Here is a 27,753-nt window from a genome sequence, read left to right as displayed (position 1 = left end):
GGTTAAACTGCAAAGCAAGCCACGCACATGGTGCAGGCTACTTCTGTGGGCTCTATCAGGGATTTATGTGACTAGTCGACTAATTGTCACTAGTCTGTATCAGACTTACCAGTCGTTCAATCTAATTGTTAACATTTTAATTGATGCCCAATGCTGGTACATTGTGTTCTAAATGTTAGGCAGCGATCTACCACCAGATGGTGCACTGTTGTTGAGAAACGCCATAAATCTATTAATCTACCCTGATCTTCTTGTTAACACTGAGATCGCAGATACACGCAGAGGAAATTAGTTTCCTGAGAGGTGGAAAACCTCTCCTTTAGGAGAGCAGTTAAGTCAATGGGGGAGGGGCTCAGAGTAGAGTCACTACTCCTTCACATCAAAAGGTGACAGCCACCTTGGCCAGGAGGCTGTTCCAGCTGGGCACGTCCTACCAGTAGGAGGCCCCAGCATCCTTGGTCATGCTAGCCAGTTTACATCTATCAGCTGTGGTCAGGAGTAGTCCTTCCTGCTGCCCCCACAACCTGACTAGAAAACAGCTGTATAATGTATTACCTGAATCATTCTCGCCACACTTAGACGTACTTTTAGATTCTCAAATGATTGTCATATTTTAATAGAACATCTTTTGTAGTAATGCATTTTCATTTGTATTTAACAGAATGTGATAAATGGTTTAAGATACCTCTGCGTCTAGTTTGACAGTTTCTATTAATCAGTTCTGAAAATCAACTCAATATCTGAATGTTCCTTAGTTTTACATTAGTTGGTTAGTCTAATTATTTCCCCCTCGATTAGTCGACTAGTAAATAAGACGCCAGGAACATCCCTACTCTTCAGACAAAATGTGAGTATGAATTACACACCAAGGTATTAAAATGGATATGGAGTATGGCTTTGGTTTACCATAAACAGCTGATGTAAGGACATCATTAATGTACTCTGTCCAATGAACACTGGAAACAAGACTGCACTGACCTTGCTGGCAAACCTCAATGAGTTCAGAGTTTCCCCAAAGCTGTCGGGCTCCGGAGCAATGTTAACAAACATCAAGCTGCAAATAAAGACATCCAAAATTAGTGCCAAAGAATAAACAGTCACAATCTGAAGTGATGAGATCAAACGCTGTTAAATATTTTTTGGGGATAAATTCCTTCAGTTTTATGTGTCGTCATTATAAAGATTTGTGATGTCAACAAACTCACGTTTTGCCGTTTCCCCCCCAAACATCCCTGAAGGAGGTACGTGAGCTTCGAGTTCCTGTAAGCTACGTAAGTCTCCTGGAACACAAAGGCCAAAAAAATCATTAATACTGTAAATGTAAAGAAAGCAGGTGTGACATCTAAGACTACAGAAACTGCAGCTGCAGACCTTTTTGGCCAGAGCGGCGATAACGACGCCCAGGTTGGACAGTGAGCTGTTGATGGCGGTCATCTCTTTGAAACGGTCACCCTGAGACTGGCTCTTCACCATTCGCTCACTGCCAGCCAAGTCCACCAGGCACAGAGTGGCTACACACACAGAGAAAACCAACTCTTATAGGAAGCAGTGATCCGTTTTTCCTTCCATTAAAGGTAGTTTTAATACTTTACAAAACACTTCTTTTAGCGCTCAGGGGCTCAAACATTAACGTTGAGTCATCAGAGCAGATTTTGCACTGGTTACAGTAACAATAACTAACCAGACTAAATATTATAGATCCAAAAAGAAGAAACCACATTCCTGATGCTGGTACTTCCAGTGTGATTATACTCATGTTACGACCCGGCTCAAAAGCCACAACATAAAAACAGAGATGAATAGCAGAGTGTGGGTGAGAAGAGGTTTCATCCTAAAATGGAAAACCAGGTTGGCTAAAATGGCTGGTGCCACCAAGGCAAAGACTAGTGCACTGCCGGGAAGCTTGCCTCAGGTATGCTTTTATCCACACCTGACTAGGTGTGGCCAGTTAGCACCAGCTGAAAACACTGAGACGATTAGAAGCTGCAGAGGGACGTAACATTCAGTATTGATATTTGTAAATGTAAACTATGAGGATTTATTTATTTTTAATTCTTTTCTTTTTTTCTTTTTTTTCCCTCTTTTTTTCTTTTTCCAAATAAATGTCCCGATTGAGTAATGAAACTAACCCAAAGGAGAATTCTAACAATATTAGACAGGCCATTCAATATGCTTTATCGTGGACAACTCGTGGCTAAAAACCCACACACACACACACACACACACACAAACCTCTAATCAAACATGAAAACGGATAATCCAGCTGAAGCTTCAGACAGCCGTCAGACAGTGAAACACTGCCATCTGCTGGACGCGAATAACAAAGACGCTGCTTTGACGGGTGAGGGAGTTTCAACAAGTCTGCAACGACTCAAGCATCAAACTACAGAACTATTCTAGCGGACATGGTACTCTAATGACTGCTTCATTAACGCAGGTCAGAAAGGATCAAACATATCAATAAATCATAAAACACAAAACGTCTCTTATTGCCCAGGGCTCAGGAAGTGAGTGTGTTCCTTATAGCCTATTAAACCTTAGCAGGTTATTTTGATGTGTTACAGATGAAACAGCTATCCAGTAACATTCAGCTACAAAAACGCTTTTTTATAATTACTTTTTTACAGCTTTCTTACCACCAAGTTGATTCGAACAGTGACAACCAGTTTTAGCCAGGAGGGGAACTTGGCAATGATTTTTGTGATGAAGGATGCAATGGTGTCTCCATAGTCTGGTTTGTGGAACTCCGCTTCATTCAGCCCGTCTATTAAGATTATGTAATCTTCCTCTGGAATCCTTCGCTCTGCAAAGACATTTACAAATAAATTAATATTAAAATACTATGAAATGAGATTAGTGGTCTCATACACGATGAAAATGAAATAGTGCAATATACAACTACAGTGTTTTACCTTTCCGAAGGTTGGCCAACGGTTCCAGGACTCCTCTCCGGAAAGCAGCCATGGGGTCTTGGACACAGGAGCGCAGACTGAGCATGCTCTGGAGGTGGGGCTCTTTCAGCAACAGCTCCCGGTACGCACTCAGTTGATGAGCTCTGCACAGAAGGGCTGCGATGCTGTGCACAAATTCTGGGACCAAGCAAGTGTACGTGTTATCTGCCTGGCAATAATGATAAGCCACCACCTGGAAGACAAAAGGAACGAGAACAAACGCGAGTGAAGCCATTGCTTTTTGAGAATCAGGAAGAATTAAAAATATGATTCACTGACTGATGGGTACATTTGATAACTTTAAAGCGTTTACAAACACCAACATCTCTGGTGACTGAAAAACTACCATGACAAAGTAAGTAAGTGAGGCTTTTGATACCAACAAGCCTCCATAAAACTACATATTATCTCTACAATGTCAAAGACATGATTTTATCCTTTCATTATTTCACACAGAAGGGATGATGAAGAGATTGGGCAACGGATGAAAAGCTATAAAAAGAAGTGAGTAGATCCCAGGTGGATATCTAAAGGTAGAATCTTCTGTACCTGAGCAGGTTTCCGCAGCATTCAAAGGAGGTCTGATTTAAAAGGAAAATGTAGGGACAGAGGTGGAGAAGAAGGAAGATGACTGTACTAATTACAGTCCAACCTGGAGGAGCTGACACACTTCCAGGCCCACAGGAGGAGGAGCAGGTGATCGGTTCCTCTGATGGCTCAACCTCAGCTGTTGCTGTTTAGTTCTCCACAGAAAACCGATGACCAGCTTCTAGAAAAATGACTAAAGCCTCAAGATATGAGACTTTTTTTTTTAACATTTAGCATCAATAAATGTTTTGGACCCAAACTTCTCCCCACAGCACAGATCTAAATGCATATTTATGGTTCTTTCTTTTTCAAATAATAACATATAACTCACATGCCAATAAAGGCACAATTAAAGCTAGCGCAAATTAGAAAAGAGGGAGGTAAGATTTTAAAAATTATAGCTGAACTCCCTGGATGTATATAACCCATCTTTAGTAAGGAAAACATGTGACATCCAGTCAGAAGATGGACCAACTGAAACAATAACACAACCACTGATTCACATCTTCTCCAGAAACTGTCAAAAATCACGACCACCAGAATTTTTCTCTGATGTTATGCTTTACCCTAAAAGCAGCAAACGTCTGAGAGAAGTCCGAACACTCCTTTCTGTCATTTTTGCGTCACGCGTTTTTTGAGCTTCATCACAAATGTGACATAACAAAGAGGGAAACTGATATATTGAATGCCTATTATTGTACAAAGTCAAGTAACCTGCTGTGTGCATGAACACAACTCTTAATAAGCCCCCTACTGCAGTGATGATTTAATTTAGCATACAAGTCACGCAGACTACCGCCTCATCAATGAGCAATACGAATCTCGACACACGATGATGCAAGGCTCTGCAGTCAAACCTCGGTAGCTCATCTGCTGGCAAAACAATAAATGCATTTTCAGAAATGTTACCTAAAGGCACGTCTCGATAATAAGAATAAAGCAGAAAGGGTAGTAGCCTCAGTGCTCCTGTTATGAGACCACTTTTAAATCAATGATTAAAAAAGCACTGGCAGAATCTGACAGAAGCTGCTCAGCGTTGCATCACACATCACAGGAACAGAGCCCCTGTGAAGGCGCCTATTGGAAACACTTTTCACCATAATTGGCTCAAGAGATACTGCTTGAGTTTCACAGACATTTACATGAAGCTCACTGCATTACCCTAGCTGTCTGGTGCATGAACTGTCCCCTTTGACAGGGTCACTAATTAGGAGGCCTCCCTGACAGGATAAGAGTATTAAATTCTAAAGGTGTTAGAAGGACAACAGGTTGTAATCAGTACCATTAAACGCAGCAGAATCAGTAGGAGACGTCACATCCACTGAGAAAGTCCTTCACAAAGCTGCCACCTATTAAATTACCTTACAACCTACCATCACAGCACTATTCAAACTCAACTGACTACAACAGTGGATCACAAATCTTCTCTGAATCCCGGTGGCCCCCAATCATCTTTATTAGACCTGCTACAAGGCAATAGCAGTGCCAAAGTCATCAAATGGTGCTTTTAGCAAGCAGTATTTCCAAAATGTAGTGAACGTGCACCTGCTATGTGACTGAACCCTCAGCAACACAAGAAGAGGTGGTGCGAGTAAAGATGTGGGAGTGAAAAATCGACAGAGAAATTTCAGTGGAAACAGAGCGAACAATTCCAAAACTAAAATAAAAGAGTCGTAGGCAAAAACCGCACACTGCTTAGTCGGCGTGCATCGAGAGAGGAACATTTTAAAGTGAAACATCGAGGACTTGTCTGTCCACTTCACAAGTCTGAAAGAGAAAGATGTGCAGAAATATGCTCAGTGTCTGGTATGCATGTTTGGGGGGGGGGGGGGGGGGGGGTTCGGTCACAGACAAGTGGTTAACAATGTTACTGACGGTGTGGGGGAGTAACAGAACACATGTAAAGCTGTTACCGTGCAGTACTTTATATCTTGTGAAAAATGTTGACAAGCTTATACAAGAAAACTTAATCTTCTGCTCAACAGCGCTGACACGTAAACTTCCCAGAGAGGCAGTATTTAGACTTTATTTTGCGATCCTTGTAACGCCAGAAAAATCAACAGATGGAATATTCATCTGTCAAAAAAGTAAGCACTGTCCTCAGTAGTCAGTGTTGCTCCGCTTCATGGAATTTTGAGGATCCTTATCATGTTCAAACATCCCAGTTCAACACTTGAACAGGCGGCCTTACAATATATTTAAGCACCTATTTGAAGTTGACACAGGAACGGATACCAACCAGTAATTAAGCAGTAGTAGTGCCATACATGTCGGTATAACTGATAGCCGCCTAGATAAATGGTGTTGCTATTTGAAATGTGTGTTGATGTTTGTAAATTCCTAAATGACGTCTAATATTGATGAAGCTGGCTCTGTTTGACGTTGGTGTGTGTTTACATTCTGTGCTCTCAGGTCATGGCTGACAGGGCTCGCTGTGGGTTGTTGCTCCCTGAGGAGGTTCTAATCACTGACTAGTAAACTGCAACCTACCCTTATTGTTATGTATAATTTTATGCATCATTCAACAGAATATATCACAATTATCTGTGGTCACTATTAAAGAGGAGTTTTCAGAAGTCAGACTGAAGCTGTTGTAGAAGTACTTGGTAAAACCTGAGATGCTTTTTGGTCGATTTTCCTTCTTTTTCCTTTTTTTTTTTTTTTTTTTTTTTAAAAAGAAAGGAAGAAACAACAAATCCATCCATCAAAAACAAAAAATAATCTACTCACTGTTGAAAATTGTTAAAATTACTTTTTTTGATCCAGTGCACACACCAAACATTTTTTCCCTGAGTAAACACCACCATAACTAGTGCAATCTTTTTTCAGCTTCTTTGATTCCTGCTTCTTTGTTACTGTGAGCTCTCTTAGATGTTGAAAGGCGCACCTTTGCAGCCAGGCGTTTGACAGCCTCCTCCCTGTGCCGCTGCATCTCGGGAGTTCCTGGGCAACTGCTGGTCCTCAGTGTGTTGGCAGCACTGGATGGTGGAGTGGGCTGTGGAGGCTGGCTGAGAGGAAGTTCTGTGCTTTGTCCTGGGCCAGCTGGAAGACATGCACATGGTCACCAATATATAAAGTTATTACATTAATATAAACTAACATCTCTCTATATATGTATATGCTAGCATTAATAACATTAGTTGTGTGTGAGGGCATTCTTTTGTAAGGTAAATGTAATATTAGTCAACTTGATTTTATATTGCCAACGAATATATAATTACTTCCCTCCCACACTTTGCAAGCTAATGTTGAAATGAAATTATAATAACATTAGCTAAACACGAGCAGTTAATGTAGTGCTCACATCCAAAGGCAAATACTAAAACTAATTACTTTTCGGGGAGGCGCTGGGACTGTTGGAGGCGATCTGACGCATGCGTCCTCCATGGCAGCTCAGCGCCACAAGTCGGGAGATGATGGCCGTCTTCCCATACCCCACGCTGCCCACCACCACAGCACCGTGGTTCTCTGTGGACTCGCCGGCCTTCAGGACATCTTCCAGATGCTGAAAGAGCCAATCTCGGCCCACAAACACAGAATCTGTGGTGATGCTGGGAACCTCGAACAGCAAAGGTTTGAGCATGATGTCCACGGGTTTGTAGGGAGCAAAACGCGCTGAAGGAAACGGGAAAAGAAATGAAACAGATTAAAATTGTTTACACTACTTCTATTTTTTTTCCCCATGTCTCCGGGAAGTTAACAAATGATTACTTCTTTTAAATGCTGGAAACTTTACTGTAATAAATCGTTTTCCGTTGCAGTTAACCTACAAACATGCTTTGAGCATCTCCCGCATTCTTCTTCCCAGAAGGAGCCACATACATGAAAAACCCTGAACACTGTAGAGGATACATTTTCAATTAAGTGGAATCAGAGTGAAGACCTGAAAGAGGACTCTTATCTGGTCTACTTCAGCACTAATTAGATCTCATAACACTTGTTAACTAACATCACTAAATGACTGCTACCTTTAGTGCTAATGCACCTTTCAACATTACAACTATCACTGCTGTTAGCTGCTAGTGTTTTCACCTTGCGAGTTTGCCTGTGTTCACAAAAGCCTATTGTAATTGGAGGGGCAGTTGAGAGTGTTTATATTGGCAGGTGTAGGTCTGTTTATGTTTCTAGTGCCCTACAATGAAACCAAAAAGCGAACGAGCTGGTTCTGAGACACTTGAAATGATCACCACCTTCTACTATACCAGCAAAATAAGTACAGTGTTTGAAAAACTCTAACTTGAGCAAAAGGAGTATCGACGGGAACTAGAAAAAGAGTTATCTTTTATTAACCTCTCTTTATTGGATCCCCTTAGATTTCAAATCCATCTTCTTGAATATAAAGCCCCTAATGACCATGACTTGCTTTTTCAGTATCCTAAGCCGGAATGACAAGCAGAGGCTAAAGCTGCTTCGCTCCTGTGGAACCAGCTGGCTGTTTAGGGTTGGGAGCCAAACCCAATCTCTAATTTTAAGATTAGCCTCAAAACCTTTCATAGATTTATAGTTAAAGCTCGCTCAGCTAACGTCTGAATCACCCCTTACTTATTATGCTGCGACAGGCCTTTGCTTTCAGGAGGCCTCACATGGTGCACCGACATCCTCACCTCTTCTCCATTTCATTGTTCATGCATGTCAGTTTGTGTATTCTCTCTCCCACAGTTGAAGCTTTTCTCCTTCTCATCTTTTTTTCCCCCTTTCTTTTCACTCTCCTCTCATGGCAATCAAACGAGTGCTGCTCATCCCGAGTCTAGTTCTGTCGGAGGGTTCGCCCAGTCAAAAAGGAAGTCACTAAATGTTGCTCAAATCAGAACTGTAAGGTCCTCAGCGTACTAGGTTGAGTTTCCTAAGATGGCACATGTTGGGATTTTTGCAATATATGAATACAACTGCAATGAACTGCACTGAAATGTTGACCTACTGTTGCAAAATTTAGGTAAAGGTGGTGCCATCACACCCAAATCTGAAAAACAAATACCATAAATCATATAGATAGGGCTGGATCAGCTGACCCTGAATCCTCCCTTAGGTATGCTGCAATAGGTGTAGGCTGCTGGGGGATTCCCATGATGCATTGAATATTTCTTCTTCAGTCACCTTTCTCCCTCAAGATGTGTTAATAGACCTCTCTGCACTGAATCATACTTGTTATTAATCTCTGGCTCTCTTCAACAGCATGTATGTTATCCTGTCTTCCTTCTCTCTCTCCAACCGGTTGCTACAGATGGCCGCCCCTCCCTGAGCCTGGTTCTGCCAGAGGTTTGTTCCTGATAAAAGGGAGTTTTTCCTTCCCACTATTTCCAAAGTGCTTGCTCATAGAGGGTCATATGATTGTTGGGTTTTCATCTGTATGCGTTATTGTAGGGTCTACCTTACAGTATAAAGTGCCTTGATGCGACTGTTGTTGTGATTTGGCGCTGCATAAATAATACTGAATTGAGTTGAACTGAATCTCCCATAAAATTTATAGAAAAGAATCCAATTGTTTAAGATTGTTGCGTATGTACGAATTCATGTAGAAAAAACCTGCTCAGAACCACTGACCATATGCTTATGTATCAGCTTCATGTTTGAGACTGAGTGAAAATGAAAGAGGACATTTTCAAAAGGAAGACTAAATAGTCTGAGTATATATCCAGTGATGACTTATTCAGTAATTCATGTTCCCATGAAATATTTAATCTGCAGGATCTCTCAGAGGATTCAAAACACATAACCAAGATAAAAGTTAGCTGGGAAAAAAGGCATGATTTAAAAGCCAAAAAAAGGCTTTTGAGGATAATGTTAATACCCATAAGTGCTGCATTGTTTACATTGCAGTGTTCAAGTATTTGCACAGTTTTGTTGTTGGCTCTGCACTCAGACGTGGTACTTTGGAAACTTCAGAACTACCGTTGGCTGCCTATTAACTTCAGGGTTTTTCAGAGTCATACCACATAACATGTACTGCGATATTTTACACGTTTATTTTACAAATATCTCCCCTGAGTGCCTACAGCAGTAGTATGAATAGCCCAGTCACCTTTAGCGTCCTGAGGGGGCCTTCCTCCTGTATTATGCCAGGGTAGGCGAATGGATGTCCGGAGGGGGGTATTGCGCTGTTCATCAAGAAAGCTCAGGTCTTCAAGCTTTGTGGAACTGGTGGCTGTAGACAAGAGAGAAGACATACACACACACACACAAAGAGTGAAGCTGACAGTCTAGTACCTCCCGAGTACATTTGTCATCACAACTATAAAGAGAAAGACAGAAACACACACTAGAGTAAAACCTTGTGGCACTTATGCCATGTCTGAGGGTGGATGAGTGAGGAAAGAACAAAGCCAGTGCGCTCTGACATTTGCAGGGGCAGTGTGAGCAGCTACCAGCATATACTGTGGCAGGAAGAATAGCAGTATTCTAAAGTCAAGAGCAATATGCACCGATTCTCTTTGATTTGAGCTGACAGCTGGACACGATATAGCAATGAGAGGTCCATCCCCACAAGCACGCCTGCTAGGCTGTACGGAGAGGGCAGATTACCTTTACCTTTCATAAAACTACAACGAGTTATAGAAATGCTTCACCGCGGGTTTGGCACTCATCACTGTCAATCTACAGGACGCACAGGTGTAATCTCAGGACTTTTGTGTACTACAAACTACAATATCTGTAAGTCATTTGACGTGAAATGAAATAATAAAATTAATTAAAACCAGATCACAACTTGAGTTGTTATGGAGTTCAAATCTACTGAGATTTCATTAGGATTTAGCTTCATTTTGAAGCAGAGCGAGAACAAGTCTCAAAGCAGGCAATGATTTCTATCCCCAAACACAGGATATCTCCTGAAACTACTAGTCTACAGATTAAAACCACTTGATGAGCCAGTGATTACAACTCAGCTTTTAATTTGAAGTCTAAGACACGGTCTGTTAACATAGTAAAAATGTGCATTAGTGCGGCGAGGCCTCTCCTCCAACTGCTGCTCGTTTTTCAACTATGCTATCGCCGTTGCGATCCACGCTCTCCTGGGCTTAGTGAAGAGCAGAATCAAAGCCTCTCTTCTTCTTCTTTATCAATATCAGCTGGGAAAGACTGTCACTAACGCTCACTTCACTCCCTCACTCGGTCGCTAACTTACTCTCCGGAATGTCCCGCTAATTAAAAACGGTCTGCTGGCAACGGGAACTGAGGAAGCTGCCATCAACGCAACTTTGACTGGAACAGGAGAAGGGCCTGATGTTACTTTTACTGCAGTGCATTGTGCATACACAAACACCTACACTGGATAAAGCTTAAGGAATTGCAAACAAAGAGAAAAGAAAACAATAAAAGCAAACGCGCATGACCTGGAAGACCTTTTGCTGTAAAGCAAATGCCACTTTTCATCAGCTACAACTACTTACATCTAAGACCAAAGCAAGGAAGGATGGTGGGAATTCTCAAAGCCCTCTCTATCTCCCCAGTGACGAGATACTTGGGCAGGCATACAGTCAAGTAGGCAGGGTGTAAACTCACAGCTAAATCTCTGGAGAGTGTTCCCAGTGGACGAGGGCACAAAAGCGATTCCTCCACCCCGGTGCTCCCATGCCGGCACTCTGGCAGCCGAGCCGAGTGCTTGGCTGCTTCCTCTCTAGTGTTCAGTCAGTCACAGCACCCACAGCATTAGGCACTTGCTAAATGAACGCGCTGCCTTCCAACAGAGCATCACCCTCTCTACAATTTTAACACGTATGCGTACATCATCTCTGTCCACATGCTGCACGTACACATACACACATAAATAACTCGGTATGCAAGCAGCAGAGGGGGAAATTGAGAATATTAGAGGAAATATAAACGGAAAACCAAGAGATTCACTTCGCAGTGGTTGATTAAAGTTTGTTATCCAACGGCTGCAGTATTAATCAACAATCCAGACTGCACAGAGATGGGGTTAAAAGAGGGGAATGTGGAAAAAAATGAAGGCGAAAAAGCAGCAGACTCATAAATGAGTGCAACAAAGAGTATCACGTGGATTTTGTGGGAGGTATGGACAAGACTCAAAAGAGAATAAAGAGAAAAATCAGCTTTATGCAACAAATCGCCACTAAATCCTCATGCTGACACAGGAGGGCCGCAAGATGTCAGTCTATTTCCCCCCTTCCTTCTTTGTTTTGCATGGAATAAAAGAAATAGCACAGTAGAGCTTTATTCAACAGACACGTAATACCGAATTTGACTTGCTAAAGGAGCTGCATAGCTGCATAGACTCCTTGATTCACGTCCGTGGCAGACAGCGCACCCAGCACCATAACTACATTTCTCTTTTGTTGAGTCGTTATCAACATTTTTTCCCAAGGCCAAGATTTCCCACACGATTCCTCCTCATCCCTCAAATCCTCCCCTTCATTTCTTCTCCTCTTTTTACTCCCGAGTTCCCTCCTATTCTTCCTCACCTCTACTCATTGATAAAACATACATATGATACCTTGAAGTCTGCACTTGCAGTCACTTTGAAGCTGCACAAATGTGTCAAGACTGTATTCTGATGAAAATGGGATTCTTTTTTCCTCGGGCAGATCTGCCCTTTGAAAACCCCCTGTTCTGTGTTTCCCATGACAGAACAGAGAAGAGGACTGAGCTCCTTTGCTCTAACCACCCCCACCCTCCCTCCCCAACTTGACTCCCTCTCGCCTCCTTACAAGGTGAATCTACTAAAGAGGAGAAGGGAGTCAAATACTCCCTTCACATATCTTCCTGTTTTTATAGTAGCCAGTTACACTTTACCCATTTTGTGATTTTGTATGAATAAATCAGTTCTTGGCTGTTCTCGGCTTATAGCCAATGCAAATACCCATTTTCCTTTTATTTGGTTTGATTTTGCTGGTATAAACACGCCTTAATAGCTTTTCATGACGAACGTTTGAACATTCAGACACAAATGAGAAAATCTGATCCCTCATATCGATAAACGTTGTTTTATTTGCAAAGAGGCTGATATCAGCACGCACTGATGTTTGGTCCATTTGTCTGCCTATTACTCCTAAGACCCGAACTCTTCCACGGCATGCATTTTTAATTTCTCTTTGATATTTGGTCACATTGGGGCCCGATGAATGTAAAAACAAAGAATTACCAGATTTTCTTTTTAACCTTATTTTTGTTTTTTTTGAAAAATAAGAGCCACATATGAGGATATTAGTTTAAAATTTTGAGAGAACAGTAGCAGTATAATGTCCTCATAAGTGGATATCAGGCCCTTGTAGAGCAGAATTGAGTATTTTGGTCTAAATAACCCAAAATGTGATGTGGTAAATATTAAGGGATAATTATTATTGTAATAATTGCATAGCCTTATGCTAAGATCAACAACATTTACTTTAAAAAAAACAAACCACCACTGTAACTGCTCCATAAGCTATTTCATATATATAAATGCCTCTGTGGTTAGCTAACGCTCTGTTCCTTTTAAGATTGGGCATTTGATAAGCCCTAATCTGTCAATGGAGTGCCGAGCACAATTTTAAAAGGGGCTTTCAAACGGATTGATCTGTAACAGATTTTATTTTTCTCCTGCTGTGACAGCTGGACCAAACAATTCTCTGAAAAAAGGGCACGTTAGACGATGTCTCTGTGACCTTTTCATGCTCGAGAAAATGAATGGGCTTTCTTTCCTCTTTTTGTTTTCATTTTAAACTCTGCACTAAACAGATCAATATATACATGAAGCCAGAAGCAGAAGTGACTCCCGTGTCTACCTGGAGACATCGCACACACTGTTGGCATGTCTTTAAACATGATCACACAGCCTAAAACAATACAATAGACCACATGGTCTCAGAAACTACCGGGAAAGACAGCAAATGAGAGCAAATGAGATAAATCAGTGTGAGATTATTAAATTTAAGGGCTACGCCACTTTATGAGTTTGTAATTACTGTGTGACCTTTGCAAACATCTTTAAATCATAGGTTGTATTTATGTGGAAAAGGTTAAGATGATTTTAGTCGTTCTAATAAAACACAAAAGCATTCAGATGTTACCTCATCAGTGTTTTAGTAGACAAACAACATATCCTCGAATTTGCCTGTCAGCAGTCCACAGTCTTGGCTCCGTTATCATTCGTGAAGAGAGCCCGGCGCACGAGCTTTGCCAGAGGAATGTATGACTTTGGAGTACAAGCGAGCAATGAGTGCGCCATACCTGACTTTGTCTCAAACCACAAAGCTCTGCTGAATAGCTAAACACCACACAAGCATTGTAGCACCATTCCTCCGCCACGGTGACCCTCACTCAAATCTCCCTGTCTGAGAAACCCAACCACAAGCAGCTCAGGCTAAGATTTCAAAACCATGGAATTCCAGTGGCCAACACTAATATGGCCCTTTGACTCTGTAAGCCTTTATAGAGGAAAAAAGAAAAAAGCTCAACTCCAATTACTCAAAATTAGGATTCTTATAAACTGAGTATATCACCTCAGAGAGGAGGTGAAATTCCATCAACAACTCTAGTTTATACAGAAGATCTTACAATAGAGGCGACAGATAGATGTAAATAGTGGATTGCAAATAATAAAACAAAGAAAACACCAGAGCATAGAGTTAATTTACAAGTGCTTATTACTAATCCTGATGCTGAAATTTGACATCAAGTTTAATTTACCACAGCACTGCTTTTTGGTTTGATGGAACTATTTGGGGGAAACAGGGCAGACTGGCTTCACTTTCACAGAAACTGATATAGAGAAGTTCACAAAGCACCTGGAAGCCCGGGAAAAAGCTGTTCCCATTTATTTCAGGCTCTTAGTGCATCTTACACCCAATGCACCTGCCACGTTTGTTAGATTTAATGAACAGCTGTTGTAAACATGATTACACGTAGATTATTTCACGTATTAGATCTTTAAATGCAATATTTCGATGCCAGATGAAAATCAGTAACAATTTTAACAACCTTTTAAATCTGCCTCAGCAGCAGTTTCCTTTAAGAGGTGGACAGTAATATACAATCCCTAATATAAAGCTCTGCTAAAGACAAATCTAAATGAATTCATGTTGTTCTTGTAACATTTGTGCAATTTGTCACAGGACATGTTGGCACCAAAAAGTGGCGCTCCCACCAAAACCTAGGGACACCCACGCTACATGCAACATCAAGGCAGTGCAAACGACAGTTCTCAGCAATATGCAGACATTCCTTCTACATAATTACGGAGACTTCAAGAGGCCCAGCAATGCATCTGTTGATCGGCATCAGACAGATGGCCAAAATACACTCTGACACTAAGAAAGTGTGACCTTTGTCCAACAACGAGCCATTTTACAAACAACTGTCTGGTGAGTCTTGATTTCTGCTGTGACACTTGAATGCTTAAGGTGAGAATTTAGCTTAAACAACATGAAAGCATTGATCCATTCTTGGTGGTGGTTCTCTGCACTTTTTAGCCTGTTAGTACCAACTGAACATGGTTTTAAATGCCACAGGCCACCTGGGTATTGTTGCTAACCATGTCGATCCCTTGTGTCCAAAGTGTACTCATCTTCTGTCTATAAAAACGAGTTTACAGTACTCACTCTACCTCCACAGTCACCAGATCTCAATCCAATAGAGCACCTTTGGGATGTAGTGAAACAGGAGATTCACATCATGGATGAGCAGCAACTATATCATGCCATAATTTCAATCACTCTGAGGAATGTTTCCAGCACCTTGTCTTTTTGGTGGAGATAATCATAAGATAAAATTAAAAACTAATAGCAATACTGTAGCATGAAGCAATTATGCCCTAAATGAACTCATGATTATTTGTTTGCTTCTGCCTTTAATCTCTGTGCTCCTATTTAATATCTATCAATAAAATAAAGAGAAATTTATAGATTAACCAGACAGCTCATTATCTCAGATGCTGTTTCACAAACACAGGACAAACAATAGTCACCAAGGTTCTGGCACAGAATGAATGCACTAATGATGAATACATATTATGTTTCGCCGTGGTAGCTTCTTTTCTCTCATTGCTTCTTTAGACTTGTTACTTTTTGGGGGTTTTTACCGAATACAATTTCCTTGAACAGAAGTGCCGTCTCTGCTATGCTGTGACCCCAAGAAAGATTTTACACTGTGTGACGAAACCCTGGGAGAGAGCATCAAGGACGCGATGAGACAACTTCATTTATGGCCTGAACCAATCTAAGGTGCGTGTTCTGCCGGTCTCAGAGGGCAACACTGCATAACTATGACATCAGCCCATAAACTCTGGGAGGACAGACAGACACAAGCACACCGGTGCTCACACGCAAACCAACACACATAAACAGCCAAACATTTTCTGGTCTGTTAAGCTTTATGAGCCACTGTGCGCCTGGACCGTCCAGGTTTATGTCACACACAATAATGATGAGATGTAAAAATGGTACGGACTCTTGGAACAATAGAATCATCAGGGAACAACACATCCAACTGTGGGCTGCAGAAAATATCAAAGCAGTGGCCACTGTGTAAAATACATGCGCAAGCTATGAGCTATGGTATGCAAGGAAATATCAGTACCGTGAGCCTACCATGTACTACTCCTTACTTCTTCTATAGCTTGTCCTCATCCCATCTTACTCCATTACTGCCTTCACAAGTTAAATTGCTTACCTGCTTCTAATTGTAAGGGCCTAGAGTGGACATTACACAGTTGCATTTCTCTGGTATGTTGAATAGGAACTGGGACTAGATTTTATCAAAGAGAGAAAACAGTCTAGAAGTAGACACACGGGAACTGTTACTATATTTCATCAAGAATAAACCCAAGGGAGGCAGGAGTCAAGTATCTGAACTTCAAAACATTGGCAGCTGCTACATACAGACTAAAGAGGTAAAGCAAAACAACATATTCAAGGAAGATTCTAGAGGAAAAAGTCTCATGAGGTCTTTTAAACTTTGAGTCGTCTCTGTCTAGGCCAGGTGTTTGACCTGAGTCACTCATGTTTTTATGCTTCTTTTCACAGCTCAGCCCAGGTTGCCCCTGCTGTGATTTTCCCTCACTGGCAGAATTGTCTGCTTTCAAAATTCAATGTAACAAACATTTCATCTGTGCTCTAAACTGTTTGTCTTTTCTTCTCTTTCTGTTTGCTCCTTTGAGTTGGACTCTAATGTAGTCTCACTCTTTTGTTTCTACAGCCTTACAGTTAACATACCACTCTGGTCCGTCAACGTTTATTCAAGTGTACATTCATTCTATCAACAAGCATGGGCAGCCCTGCTAATTATGGAGTAAAATCATTAGCATAAGCTTGCATTAACATTTGAGCCATAAAATATACTCCTGATTAGTTCAAGATTCACTTACATGTCAAAATACAGATGCACCGAGTCTATGTCCATGCGGAACATGTACACGGCGGTGCAGGCAAATAGTCGCAATCAAACTTATAGCTACATGCTAATATGTTGCTAGTGTGAAGTATGTCAGGGAAAGCTGGGTATAATTCTTTGTGCCTCTTTGCAATAGCAGAGCACTTTATTTTCAACTAAGTGTGAGAAGATCTTGCAACTTACTGCAGCTTGAGGGAAAGTTTGATCATGTCTTTTGTAATAAAAAATAATATTTTGCATTTGAAAGGTAATTTTTTGGGGGGGGTCCTGCGCATCTCTAGTCAAACCTGTCCAGGGCGTACCCCACTAGGATAAACTGCAGGCAACGCCTCCAACCCTGAATGGGATAAGGAGTAAAGAAGGGAGGTGGGTGAGTGAGTGGATGATAAAAGCTGTACATGACTCATACTGTCAGCTTAGCTACAAACTGCATTTAGGCAAAATTATATATAGGAAAATGCTAAACGTACTGCTGTTTGATTCACCAAAAATAGGCCGAGGTCAAAAGCAATAAGGTATGAGGAGACCTGGGAATAGTATGGGTGAAAAGACATAAGGGAAAAGGGGGTGAAGGGGGAAATATCAACAACTGTGACAGCTGTGTGGATATGGTAAGCTGAACCACAACAGGGAGGCTCCAGGGCAGGAATGCAGAACAGATCAGCCAGACCGGAGCGTGTGCTTAGGTTTGACATGGCGAGGCAGTGGCGAGCCACACCACACAGCAGCTGTCTAATCCCAAACTTCTGCCTTGATACTCCTGTTCTGAAAAGCACAGTCCGTTCTTTGAACTATTGACTTCTTATTTCTTCTAAACCTACTACAGATGCTCTCACTCTTCGGTGTCTATCACTCGCTTGGATTAAACTGACATGCCACATGTCAGCCTCTGGCACGCCACATGTCAGCCTCTGGCACAGGTCGTATCTCACGGTTACGATCTTGACAGGCAACACAATGCAGTCACAGATAAAAAGTATACAGAGCATTTCCTGTATACTTCTTGAGCTCCAGATGTCAAGACCTCAAAAACCAAGGAGTCTTACCTGCTACAGAGTTTGGCCTCGGCATCATGAGGGAAGCTGATGTCTGTGGCGGGTACGCAATGGGTCCCTCAGGTGAGTGACTTGGAGGGTGTGGTGGCCCTGGAGCACCCGCAGATATGTTAGGGTGCTGCTGGTCTGTCCTGGATGGGGTGTCTGCAGGTGTTGCTGTGGCACTGCTGGAGTCTTCTTCGGCCACAGGAGAGCAGGTGTCCGCCCGCACGCTCTGTGCCAGGCCATGGCGACCGCTGCCTCTTAGGCTGCCATCTTTACTCCACTCCAGGCTGGAGCCGCTGCGGTCATCATTCTCTGAAGAACTAGTGATGGTGGCTGAGAGCAGATTTAAATTTAAAAAAAAAAAAAAAAAAAAAAAAAAAAAAGAGAGAGAGAGAGAGAGAGAGAAGGGATTTTCAGCAAGTGAGGGAGGTGAAATGAGGGGAAGAGGCACAAGATATATCTGAGTAATGGTCTTTATGTGCGATGAACATTTATCCGTCTTAATCTCTAGTGAGACACCGAGCTGTAATGGAACTTTCAGCTTTGAGTGGCTTGGTGGTTTTGCTGATTGCCCTATCAACAGTTCTCAGAAGCTCATTTTATATTTACAGCGATCGTCTTCCTATACTCGTGAAACTCGGAAAGTAATATTGCACAGATTTATAGAACGTAATGTATTGTTATTGTTAAGAATCAGCGTTTGAATGATTTGGAATCATCCAGTGCAAACAGCAACTGCAACTGCAACAACTAGTCGGAGGGGAAAATGCAAAAGAGCAGGAATAACAATATAAAACCAAACATGGACATTTTTTTTTTACCCCTTCAGTTTAGACAGGTGTCTCTTCTAGAAGAAGAACTCCTTTAATCTCCCCTCGAGCCAACACAGCGACCTACCACAATCTTAAAAGCAAAGGAAAGGACTAACTCTCCATGATGACAGGCAGCTGGATACAGGAACATCAGCACTGTTAGTGGACTGGAGCCGGCCAGCCAGCTGGCCATGTTTGCATCACACACTACTAATCTGGATTTCATAATGGCGCAGCACGTTGCATCACCACTAATATTAATACAACAAACACATCTTGGACCCTGTGATTCCTGCGCTGGTTTCCTGGGCAAACATGAAGTCCTCTCATGGCAGCAGTCACGATAAACCCTGCTCGGACCACGGCATTAAAAGTCATCGTGATCTGACTGGCTAAACTACAGGACCTTGCTAAGAAGAATATGTAATTATTTATTCAAGCTTAGTGAAAATTTGAATTTTTATTTTATAAACAACTACATGCAGTCAAGTCCAGTTCCCTCGTGAAGGACCTTCTGAGGGAGCTGTTTTGTAAATGTTAAGACATTGCAAAGTCTCACTAATTCCATCAAGGAGCTTTTAATGCAAAACAAAGCCAAATTAATGTGCTTCTGAAATCAGAGTCAAAGTGAAACTTCAAAGAACAGAGAACATTAATCACAGGCATCAGTCTGACTTGTGGACGCACTGTGACTTTGTTCTTTCTTTTCCTTCCTGCACAATTTTATTAAGGAGTGTGGGTGGGATGTTGTAGACCAGTGGTACTTTACACCCCCTTCCCAAAAACACTCCACCCGCCCACTCAAGTACATAGCAGACTAGCATGCCATAGTCACCGATGTAACAATTTAATTTAACATCACTCTGCTGCAGATTTAAAAGCCCTCTGCTGCAGATACAGCTCAAGAATCTGCTGTTAGCAGTGAAGCAGCCAGTCAGTCACAGCTTCAAAGGATAGCTAAACACAGCTAATTAGACTCGAAAATTACATGCACATGGCATTTCATAGTTTGTAATGGGTGTACAATAAAGGGGTCGTAGAATTAGGGATCAAGAAAGGAAAACAAGCTGACCATAGTTATAGCACATGCTGCATTTCTGCAAAACTGTGTTCTGTCCGTTTCAAAGTTCAGGTGTTTGATAGTTGCTCATAACGTCTTCATTACTGACAGATTTTGATGCACAACTAGTGTTACTTTCTGCATGTCTGTGTGGGTCTGTGGGTTTGAGCAGCTAATGCACCCTCCCAGCAATCTGTCTGTGACCACAGCAAAGAGCTGAGAGAGACGGAGGCACCGATTTCCATTAAGAACTGGGTTTTATGCAGCATGACTTTACTTCATACCAGCTCGTTTCGCTAACTTTCCTGAAACCTGCTTACTGAAGTTAACAACCACACTTGCAGAGATGGCATTCTCTCACAAAACTCATTTTGAGTTAACTAAAGTAACGTAATTGCGTGCAACTGACAGCAACACATTTGGCACCAGTGCACATCTTATCCTGGGTGGTGTCAAAGCTGCAAGCTGGAAGATACTATATCGCAGCTTACATAAATTATTCAGCACGTTAGCAATGATATTGCTTTGGGGGGCAGAATGACTGAATCATGGTAATCATTTATGTCAACTCTGGAGTATTGGAAATCCAAATTGTTGTGTTGGATCTTGCTTTGGCATGCATTACTTTCTCCTGCATAACTATAATTTTCATCAGCAAGTCCGATATTCTTATTAGTTCAAGAATATCAGACAAATATAAGGGCAAGGGAAAAGTTTAAAATCTGGCACCCTGTCCTCTAGTCTAGGAGTGCAGTCAGGGAAAAAAAAAAAAAAAGGGGGGGGTTCAACAGTGGATAAATACAGCATCATAGAGTTACAATTTGCTATTCATTCCTCACTCAGAATGGAATCCCAGCATTTTTATAGGCACTGGAGGCTTTGTGAGTAGAAACGGCAGTTGAATTAATGCATCAATAGACTATGCCATCTTCCTGTCAGCTTGAGTAAATCCCCTGACGTCTTTTAGGGCTATTACTACAGATACAGCACAACGTCACACTGTGGCAACTGTCACCTTAACGCCGTCTCATGCCGATACAGCTCTGTCTAAACCCAATGACGTACATGGGGAAGGATGAATATAATGTGACACAGATGGTATTCGATCCCAAAAGGTTTCACACAACGAGTAGTGACTGACACTGCACAGGTGTGTTTTCTTTGTTCTAACTCATAGTGCAGATGAAGCAAGTCAGATTGCAAATTAAAATTAGAAGAGCTTCACAGGAAGCGATTAGTGATTATAAGCAATGCTGCAAAGGGGACTGGGTGTCCATGCTAAAGTGCAAACTAATAGACTACTAAGGAATCAGCAGAGCTGTTGGTATTATTAATGTTCTCATCAAACCCAGAAACCAGTGCAGGCACTGGTAAGCTACAAGTGATAAATTGGAGGCTGGTGTTACATTTTTGTCATTGCTATGAGCTGTGCTACTAGTGCATCTCGCACCAAGCTGCTCAGTCATGCAGGACACATGGTTGAAAGGGTGAGGTGGGGACTAATTTGCACAGGTCCATGCAAACTAAATGAGGAGGCAATGGTGAGGCCATATTTCTGAGCTATGCACAAAAGAAATTATTTTCACTGAAAATTTCTTTTTTAGATTTATGTAATTTGGATTAAAAGAGATGATGTGAAAAGTAACAGTTTAATCAAAGACCATTCATTTAAATGAAATTTAAGTGCCACCTACTTCCACCTCTGACCTGTGTATAGCTGCTAGATTATGAACAAAGTAAGACATTTTTAAATGCATACAGCGCAACCCTGAACTTCTGTACACATTACCCCGTAAAGAGTATTCAAATATCCTTCAAAGTCGACATTAAATGTTGTTTAATCTGTCAGATCCTTAGTACAAAGTACAAATGGACCAATCAACTGGCCAGGGATCGGAATCAGACGATATTCAACTTCTCGACATGGAGTAGTGACTGGCTGATCAGCTTCCAGTATGTCTGATTACAAGCCAGCTAGTTTCATATATGTGCTGTTAAGGTTCAAAATATTGGGGATGGAGACAAGAGAAAAAACCACAATAACAACACTGGTCCGGCCGGGTTGAGTCAAACGATGATTTAATGATCACACACGTGGGAGATGGACACTGATGCAGACAGCCTCAAAATCTCAAAATGGTGGAGCATTGCTCAAACTTTTATAACCTCTGGTGCCTCCACCTTATCATAAAAAGCCTAAACATTCACATGCTCTCTCTCACACAGCGCCTAAGCTACGACCTTGGCTCCCTGTTTATCTGCTCCTGCTGAAATGGGGCAGAAAACTCCAGCACACTCTGTCCTCTTCTACTCAGACAAATTAGACAATAACCTTCTGCGAACAGTATTTCTTATAACTCAGCAATATAATGCATCATAAAACAATATCATTCATTCACAACAAGTCAGCAATTTAATGTAATGCAAATCAGTTTAACTAATGCAATAGTTATCAGCTTCTTCTAATTCAGGAGAATAATGCAAACTAAAACTACATAATAATTCACCATCTTTAATTAGGGGTATAACATGGCATAAAATAATATCATAATTTTACAATTCCCCCTGATGAGGTCATTAGAATAATGACCTCACAAACACCCTGTAGCCCAGTGTGGCCGGGTTCATCTCTTCTCACTCCTGAGGTCCTTTGTCCCCCTGAGGGGCAAACCATATGTAAGATGACCTCTCTGTTTACGCAAGTCAGGTGCAAGACAAACTATTACTACAAGGATAGCAGGTCCAGATGACACTCCCCTGTTCTCCCACAGCTTTATTTGGTGTTCCCTTATACCATTCAGACGTAGACTAGAACCTCTGTCCGAAGAGCTCTTAACCTTTATTTTATTGCTGCAGCTACCAGTGTCGTCCAGTTGGGTGATCCTCTGCTCTTAATTCTCCAACCTTAGGGGTTAGACAACCCTTCAGTCGTATCACAGATCAGGGGATTATTCTGCTCCGATTTCAAACAACGATCTGTGTATTCTCCAGAAAAAGATCAGGAACGCGTCCCCCTTTTTGCCCAAAAGCCTCTCGAACTTCGTTGGTCTGGTGTTCCCGGATTTCCGCCAACCCCTTCATGGTTATTGCTGTGTTTATGGGATCCATCCTTTTGTGGTGACTAGCTGGAGCCCAAACGCCATGACCCTTGGACCCAGTTGATGTCTCGGCAGTCACTGTGTCTGACTCTGCTACGGAGGATCCTCGCATCTCTGTGACCTCGTCTGGTGTCTGTTCCTTGCTCTGTAAGAGACAGAAAACCAAAACACCTCTCTTCCTAACCCTAATAATCTAATGTTGTCATCTACTGACCTTCTAGTGATTCAGAATTGGTCTAAAACATTCAGAATGTCCCAGGGACAGTGCCACAGACATATAGGCACACACACTCACAGACACACACTAACCTGTTGTTAGAGGCAAACCGCCTCACTGTGTTTCCAACATCAAACTCCACAGACCCTTAAATCACCCTCACCCAGCTGAACATTGAATATTTTAAAGAAGGTAAGGAAGAAGAAGATGTTGTTAAAGTTAAAGCTATCCAGAGCTCATAGCCAGCCCCAAGCCAGCAGCCTTGGTATGAGTAAAGATCAACACAAAAGAAAAATTCCAGAGATGAGTAAAAAAAAAAAAAAGCGAGAGAGAGAAAGGATCAATGCCCTGTGATCTGGTGAAGTTCCTGACATTTGTTTTGGTATATGAATCTGTTGTACCTGCTTTATTTGTAAAGGTAAAATATGTCAGGCAGTGTGGATGCACAGCAACTCATTATTAGACAATTCTTTGAACTTGTTTCCAATAGACACATCATGCTCATCTGATCTGATCTTCTTTTGCTTCCTTAAAAAACCAGTCAGCTGCAGACCTTTTTGGCCAGAGCGGCGATAACGACGCCCAGGTTGGACAGTGAGCTGTTGATGGCGGTCATCTCTTTGAAACGGTCACCCTGAGACTGGCTCTTCACCATTCGCTCACTGCCAGCCAAGTCCACCAGGCACAGAGTGGCTACACACACAGAGAAAACCAACTCTTATAGGAAGCAGTGATCCGTTTTTCCTTCCATTAAAGGTAGTTTTAATACTTTACAAAACACTTCTTTTAGCGCTCAGGGGCTCAAACATTAACGTTGAGTCATCAGAGCAGATTTTGCACTGGTTACAGTAACAATAACTAACCAGACTAAATATTATAGATCCAAAAAGAAGAAACCACATTCCTGATGCTGGTACTTCCAGTGTGATACATTTGCACTTGACATCCCTGCCGGCATTAACTCCCTCAATATCAAGCTGGAAGACTGAGTGGGAGCGAGACGAGCGGTCATTCTGGGCTGTCTGGGCAGTGGAGCGATTCTGATTGGCCAAAGCAATCAGACGGAGAACCTGAGAGGACGAGGGAACGTTTTAAAACATAGAGCATCGATAAAGTTTGATGTATTTTCAAAGTTTGGTAACAATTTGTCAGCAGATTTGAAATTAATTTGTTCTGAGCTACAGATGTCTGTCTGCTGTACCTGATCCTCATTGGAGACCCGCTCATAGGTGAGATTAGTGATTGTCAATTCGTTGCTGGCTGTCTTGCGGATCTCATGCTCAGGTCTCTTGCTGGACTTGCCGTTGAACACAAGGTCCCTCAGGGTCTCATTGTAAATTTCGACGAAGCTCGCTGTGAACGTGAACTGTGAAGTGAGTGGGGGTTAATGCCCCACACTCTTTTCTGTCACTGCTTTGAATGCACAGACTGGTCTTAATGTTGATCTTTGTAATCTTCAGTGTTACGACCCGGCTCAAAAGCCGCAACATAAAAACAGAGATGAATAGCAGAGTGTGGGTGAGAAGAGGTTTCATCCTAAAATGGAAAACCAGGTTGGCTAAAATGGCTGGTGCCACCAAGGCAAAGACTAGTGCACTGCCGGGAAGCTTGCCTCAGGTATGCTTTTATCCACACCTGACTAGGTGTGGCCAATTAGCACCAGCTGAAAACACTGAGACGATTAGAAGCTGCAGAGGGACGTAACATTCAGTATTGATATTTGTAAATGTAAACTATGAGGATTTATTTATTTTTAATTCTTTTTTTTTTTTTTCTTTTTTTTCCCTCTTTTTTTCTTTTTCCAAATAAATGTCCCGATTGAGTAATGAAACTAACCCAAAGGAGAATTCTAACAATATTAGACAGGCCATTCAATATGCTTTATCGTGGACAACTCGTGGCTAAAAACCCACACACACACACACACACACACAAACCTCTAATCAAACATGAAAACGGATAATCCAGCTGAAGCTTCAGACAGCCGTCAGACAGTGAAACACTGCCATCTGCTGGACTCGAATAACAAAGACGCTGCTTTGACGGGTGAGGGAGTTTCAACAAGTCTGCAACGACTCAAGCATCAAACTACAGAACTATTCTAGCGGACATGGTGCTCTAATGACTGCTTCATTAACGCAGGTCAGAAAGGATCAAACATATCAATAAATCATAAAACACAAAACGTCTCTTATTGCCCAGGGCTCAGGAAGTGAGTGTGTTCCTTATAGCCTATTAAACCTTAGCAGGTTATTTTGATGTGTTACAGATGAAACAGCTATCCAGTAACATTCAGCTACAAAAACGCTTTTTTATAATTACTTTTTTACAGCTTCGCACTTTTACACAAGTTTTATCATCAGTGTCACAATGGCTGCTGCTAAAATTGAGTACAAGATATTTGTTGGCCTGATTAAAAGGTCTTGATGCGTGCTCAATCATCTCCAAAAGTTGATTCTGTTCTTCTGGACGTAGCGTTTTCAGTCAGAGAAACCAGCCGACTGAAGGAACAATGGGCTGGGAGGTCAGTTCCTTAATCATGATTATGCAAATTCTCATGACCATTGATCAACAACCACTGATCAATGGTCCTGAGTACCATTCACAGAGAGTTGGAGAACGGCTGCAATCACAGCATTGTAAGATGGTGACAGATGTACCCTTAGGCCCCCTCCTTGATTCAGAGAGGGTCTTTCCCTTTTCACGTAAATGGCCTCCTTGACTCCGCCCTCAAACCAGCGTTCATTGCAGTTATTGTTGACAATCACATTGTGTCGTGTAGCCATCCAGCTCACATATTCAATGTAAATGATTTGTTGAACTGAAGACATGATGAATGTTCCTGCATTAAAACACATCCAGCCTAGTGTTCTCACTCTCCCTAAATGGATCTGTTACATTAGTGATATATGGGAGTTGTGTTTCAGTCTTTTCCACATGAGGACATTTACATTTAGTTTTTGCTTTACTGATGAGTGGCTGGTTAACCTGCAGTGGTTGAAGCATGTGTCGGTCGTCTGGAAGAGTAGGTGTAGAAGACGTCTTTAATGAATGTAATGCTCTGAAGGTGTCAGTGATTACTGTGAATTCATTATAAAAGTGGATTTCAGTGAATAAAGTGAATAAAGACAGGCCCTCATGGTGACGCTCAGGTGTCCATAAAGTGTAACAGGAGAGCTTTGTCATACTTTCAGAGATTTTACATGAGCCAGTCTTTCAAAAATTACATAAATAAATAATTCATTCATTCATCCACAGGAAACACAATGCTCATATCTGAAAGTAAACTCTGATATATATCCCCGACTAGAGTTACTACTAAATAAAGGATCGCCCCAAAATGACTAAATATATAAAGACACTCTCCAGAAGAAGTTAAAGGGATTTTATTTATTGTACAAGCAATATCTTCATAAGAATTACAAATTCTGCAGACATATTACCTTCTTACTGAACCTGAACAACTCACACACAGACGTGTCTGCTGCTTATCTTTGTTCAAACATGATGTTTTATCTTCTCTTCAAAACACATTACTCATCTTTCTGGCATCGTGTTACATGAAAACACCTGCATTCTACCTGTGTCATTGTACCACAAAGACAATGATTGCAACACTGTGCTTGCAAAATAGAAGAAATAAGACGACCAGCAAATACATAAAAGATGGTAAAAGTGATTCCATCTTTGTGTCTCCTCCCATTGTTTCCCCAGTCTGTCTAGTTCCCATATTCCCAGGACACCGCTGGACAACAAGTGGGTATTCCAAGACTGAGAGACGGCCAGAGTTGGCAAAAGATCAGACATTCTCCACTTAAGTAGAAGTAAAAATACTATTGTTCCAGTGAAAGTTAAAGTACTGATTCAACTTCATTACTCAGCTAAAGCAAAAAAGTACAGGCTCGAAGCGCTTACAGAGAAAAGCAGACAACAGAATACAACAGAATGCTGATGGCGGCAGTAACACACACTTGGAGGAGAGGCTCCAGCCGTCCATTCCAGCCCTATCCCTAACATTAACTCTAACCATAACTTTAACCTTAACCCTATCAGGTCTTGTTTTACAAAGCGATTCATGATTAGAACAAAAAACACATTTACACATACCGATGATTTGTCACATAGCATCGTTACCTGTTGGGATGAGAACGTGTTGTTTCCAGAGCACCACAAATTGGGGTGTCTGTAGCTCAGGTAGAGCAGGAAACCTACTAATCAGAAAGTTGCTGGTTCAATCCCCGCCTGCTCCAGCCTGCATGCCAAATATCCTTGGGCAAGACGCTAACCCCAAGTTGCTCTCCGATGCATCCATCGGGAGGATGAATGCGTATTAATGTTAGATAGAAAGCACTTACAGAGAAAAAGCATAGAAAAAAGTGAGTGCATGAATGAGGCAAGTTGTAGAGAGTAGAAAGGTTTTATACAAGAACCAGTTCATTTACCGTTATATTTTAGTTTCATTTTCAGTTCTGTACTTTTTACATGTAATATTGATTCATTAGATTGACTACATGCATTAGACCTAACTTGCTGACAGCAAATTTAAACAACCGTAATAATTTATTTTCAGTGTCTGAAATATTTATTTAGTTTGTTTTTTGTTTTCTTTTTGGCTCCTGATATTAGTCAACTACTATTTGTCAATGTTGAACTAATAATGAATC

At 41.6% G+C, this 27,753-nt stretch overlaps 2 protein-coding genes across 2 annotated transcripts; both read right to left on the bottom strand.

Moving 5' to 3' along the window:
- Nucleotides 1–53: 53 nt before the first annotated feature.
- Nucleotides 54–27,217, bottom strand: LOC147336330 (carboxy-terminal kinesin 2-like). Its single transcript, XM_086286178.1, has 6 exons — nt 27,197–27,217; nt 24,291–24,455; nt 24,021–24,159; nt 23,643–23,782; nt 1,198–1,280; nt 54–1,054 (listed from the first exon to the last, which is right to left on the bottom strand). The coding sequence occupies exons 1-6, from the start codon at nt 27,215–27,217 to the stop codon at nt 874–876; spliced, it is 729 nt and encodes a 242-aa protein (XP_086142304.1). The 3' UTR covers nt 54–873.
- Nucleotides 2,622–18,069, bottom strand: LOC147336331 (protein TANC1-like). Its single transcript, XM_086285324.1, has 6 exons — nt 17,909–18,069; nt 9,559–9,681; nt 6,873–7,154; nt 6,427–6,581; nt 2,913–3,144; nt 2,622–2,803 (listed from the first exon to the last, which is right to left on the bottom strand). Exons 1-6 carry the CDS (start codon nt 17,934–17,936, stop codon nt 2,622–2,624), a joined length of 1,002 nt encoding a protein of 333 aa, XP_086141450.1. The 5' UTR covers nt 17,937–18,069.
- Nucleotides 27,218–27,753: the final 536 nt, after the last annotated feature.

This window comes from Aulonocara sp. 'chitande type north' Nkhata Bay, linkage group LG3 (genome assembly GCF_057382095.1).
Source record: "Aulonocara sp. 'chitande type north' Nkhata Bay isolate Kocher_YH1m ecotype deep benthic linkage group LG3, A_spYH_male_GT1.1, whole genome shotgun sequence".
NCBI lineage: Eukaryota > Metazoa > Chordata > Actinopteri > Cichliformes > Cichlidae > Aulonocara > Aulonocara sp. 'chitande type north' Nkhata Bay.
Note: the sequence above shows the minus strand (reverse complement) of the source record. Positions and strands in the feature narration are given on the sequence as shown.

What these genes read in the sequence shown, in the direction of transcription:
- LOC147336331 (XM_086285324.1), bottom strand. Translation starts at nt 17,936, where the DNA reads ATGATGCCGAGGCCAAACTCTGTAGCAG. An exon ending in TCCCAGCGCCTCCCCGAAAA is followed by an intron (nt 6,582 to 6,872) that starts GTAATTAGTTTT and finishes CATGTCTTCCAG; the next exon opens with CTGGCCCAGGACAAAGCACA. An exon ending in GTTGGCCAACCTTCGGAAAG is followed by an intron (nt 2,804 to 2,912) that starts GTAAAACACTGT and finishes ATGTCTTTGCAG; the next exon opens with AGCGAAGGATTCCAGAGGAA.
- LOC147336330 (XM_086286178.1), bottom strand. Translation starts at nt 27,217, where the DNA reads ATGCTATGTGACAAATCATCG. An exon ending in CAGGGATGTCAAGTGCAAAT is followed by an intron (nt 23,783 to 24,020) that starts GTATCACACTGG and finishes CTGTGTGTGTAG; the next exon opens with CCACTCTGTGCCTGGTGGAC. An exon ending in TCGCCGCTCTGGCCAAAAAG is followed by an intron (nt 1,281 to 23,642) that starts GTCTGCAGCTGA and finishes TTTGTGTTCCAG; the next exon opens with GAGACTTACGTAGCTTACAG.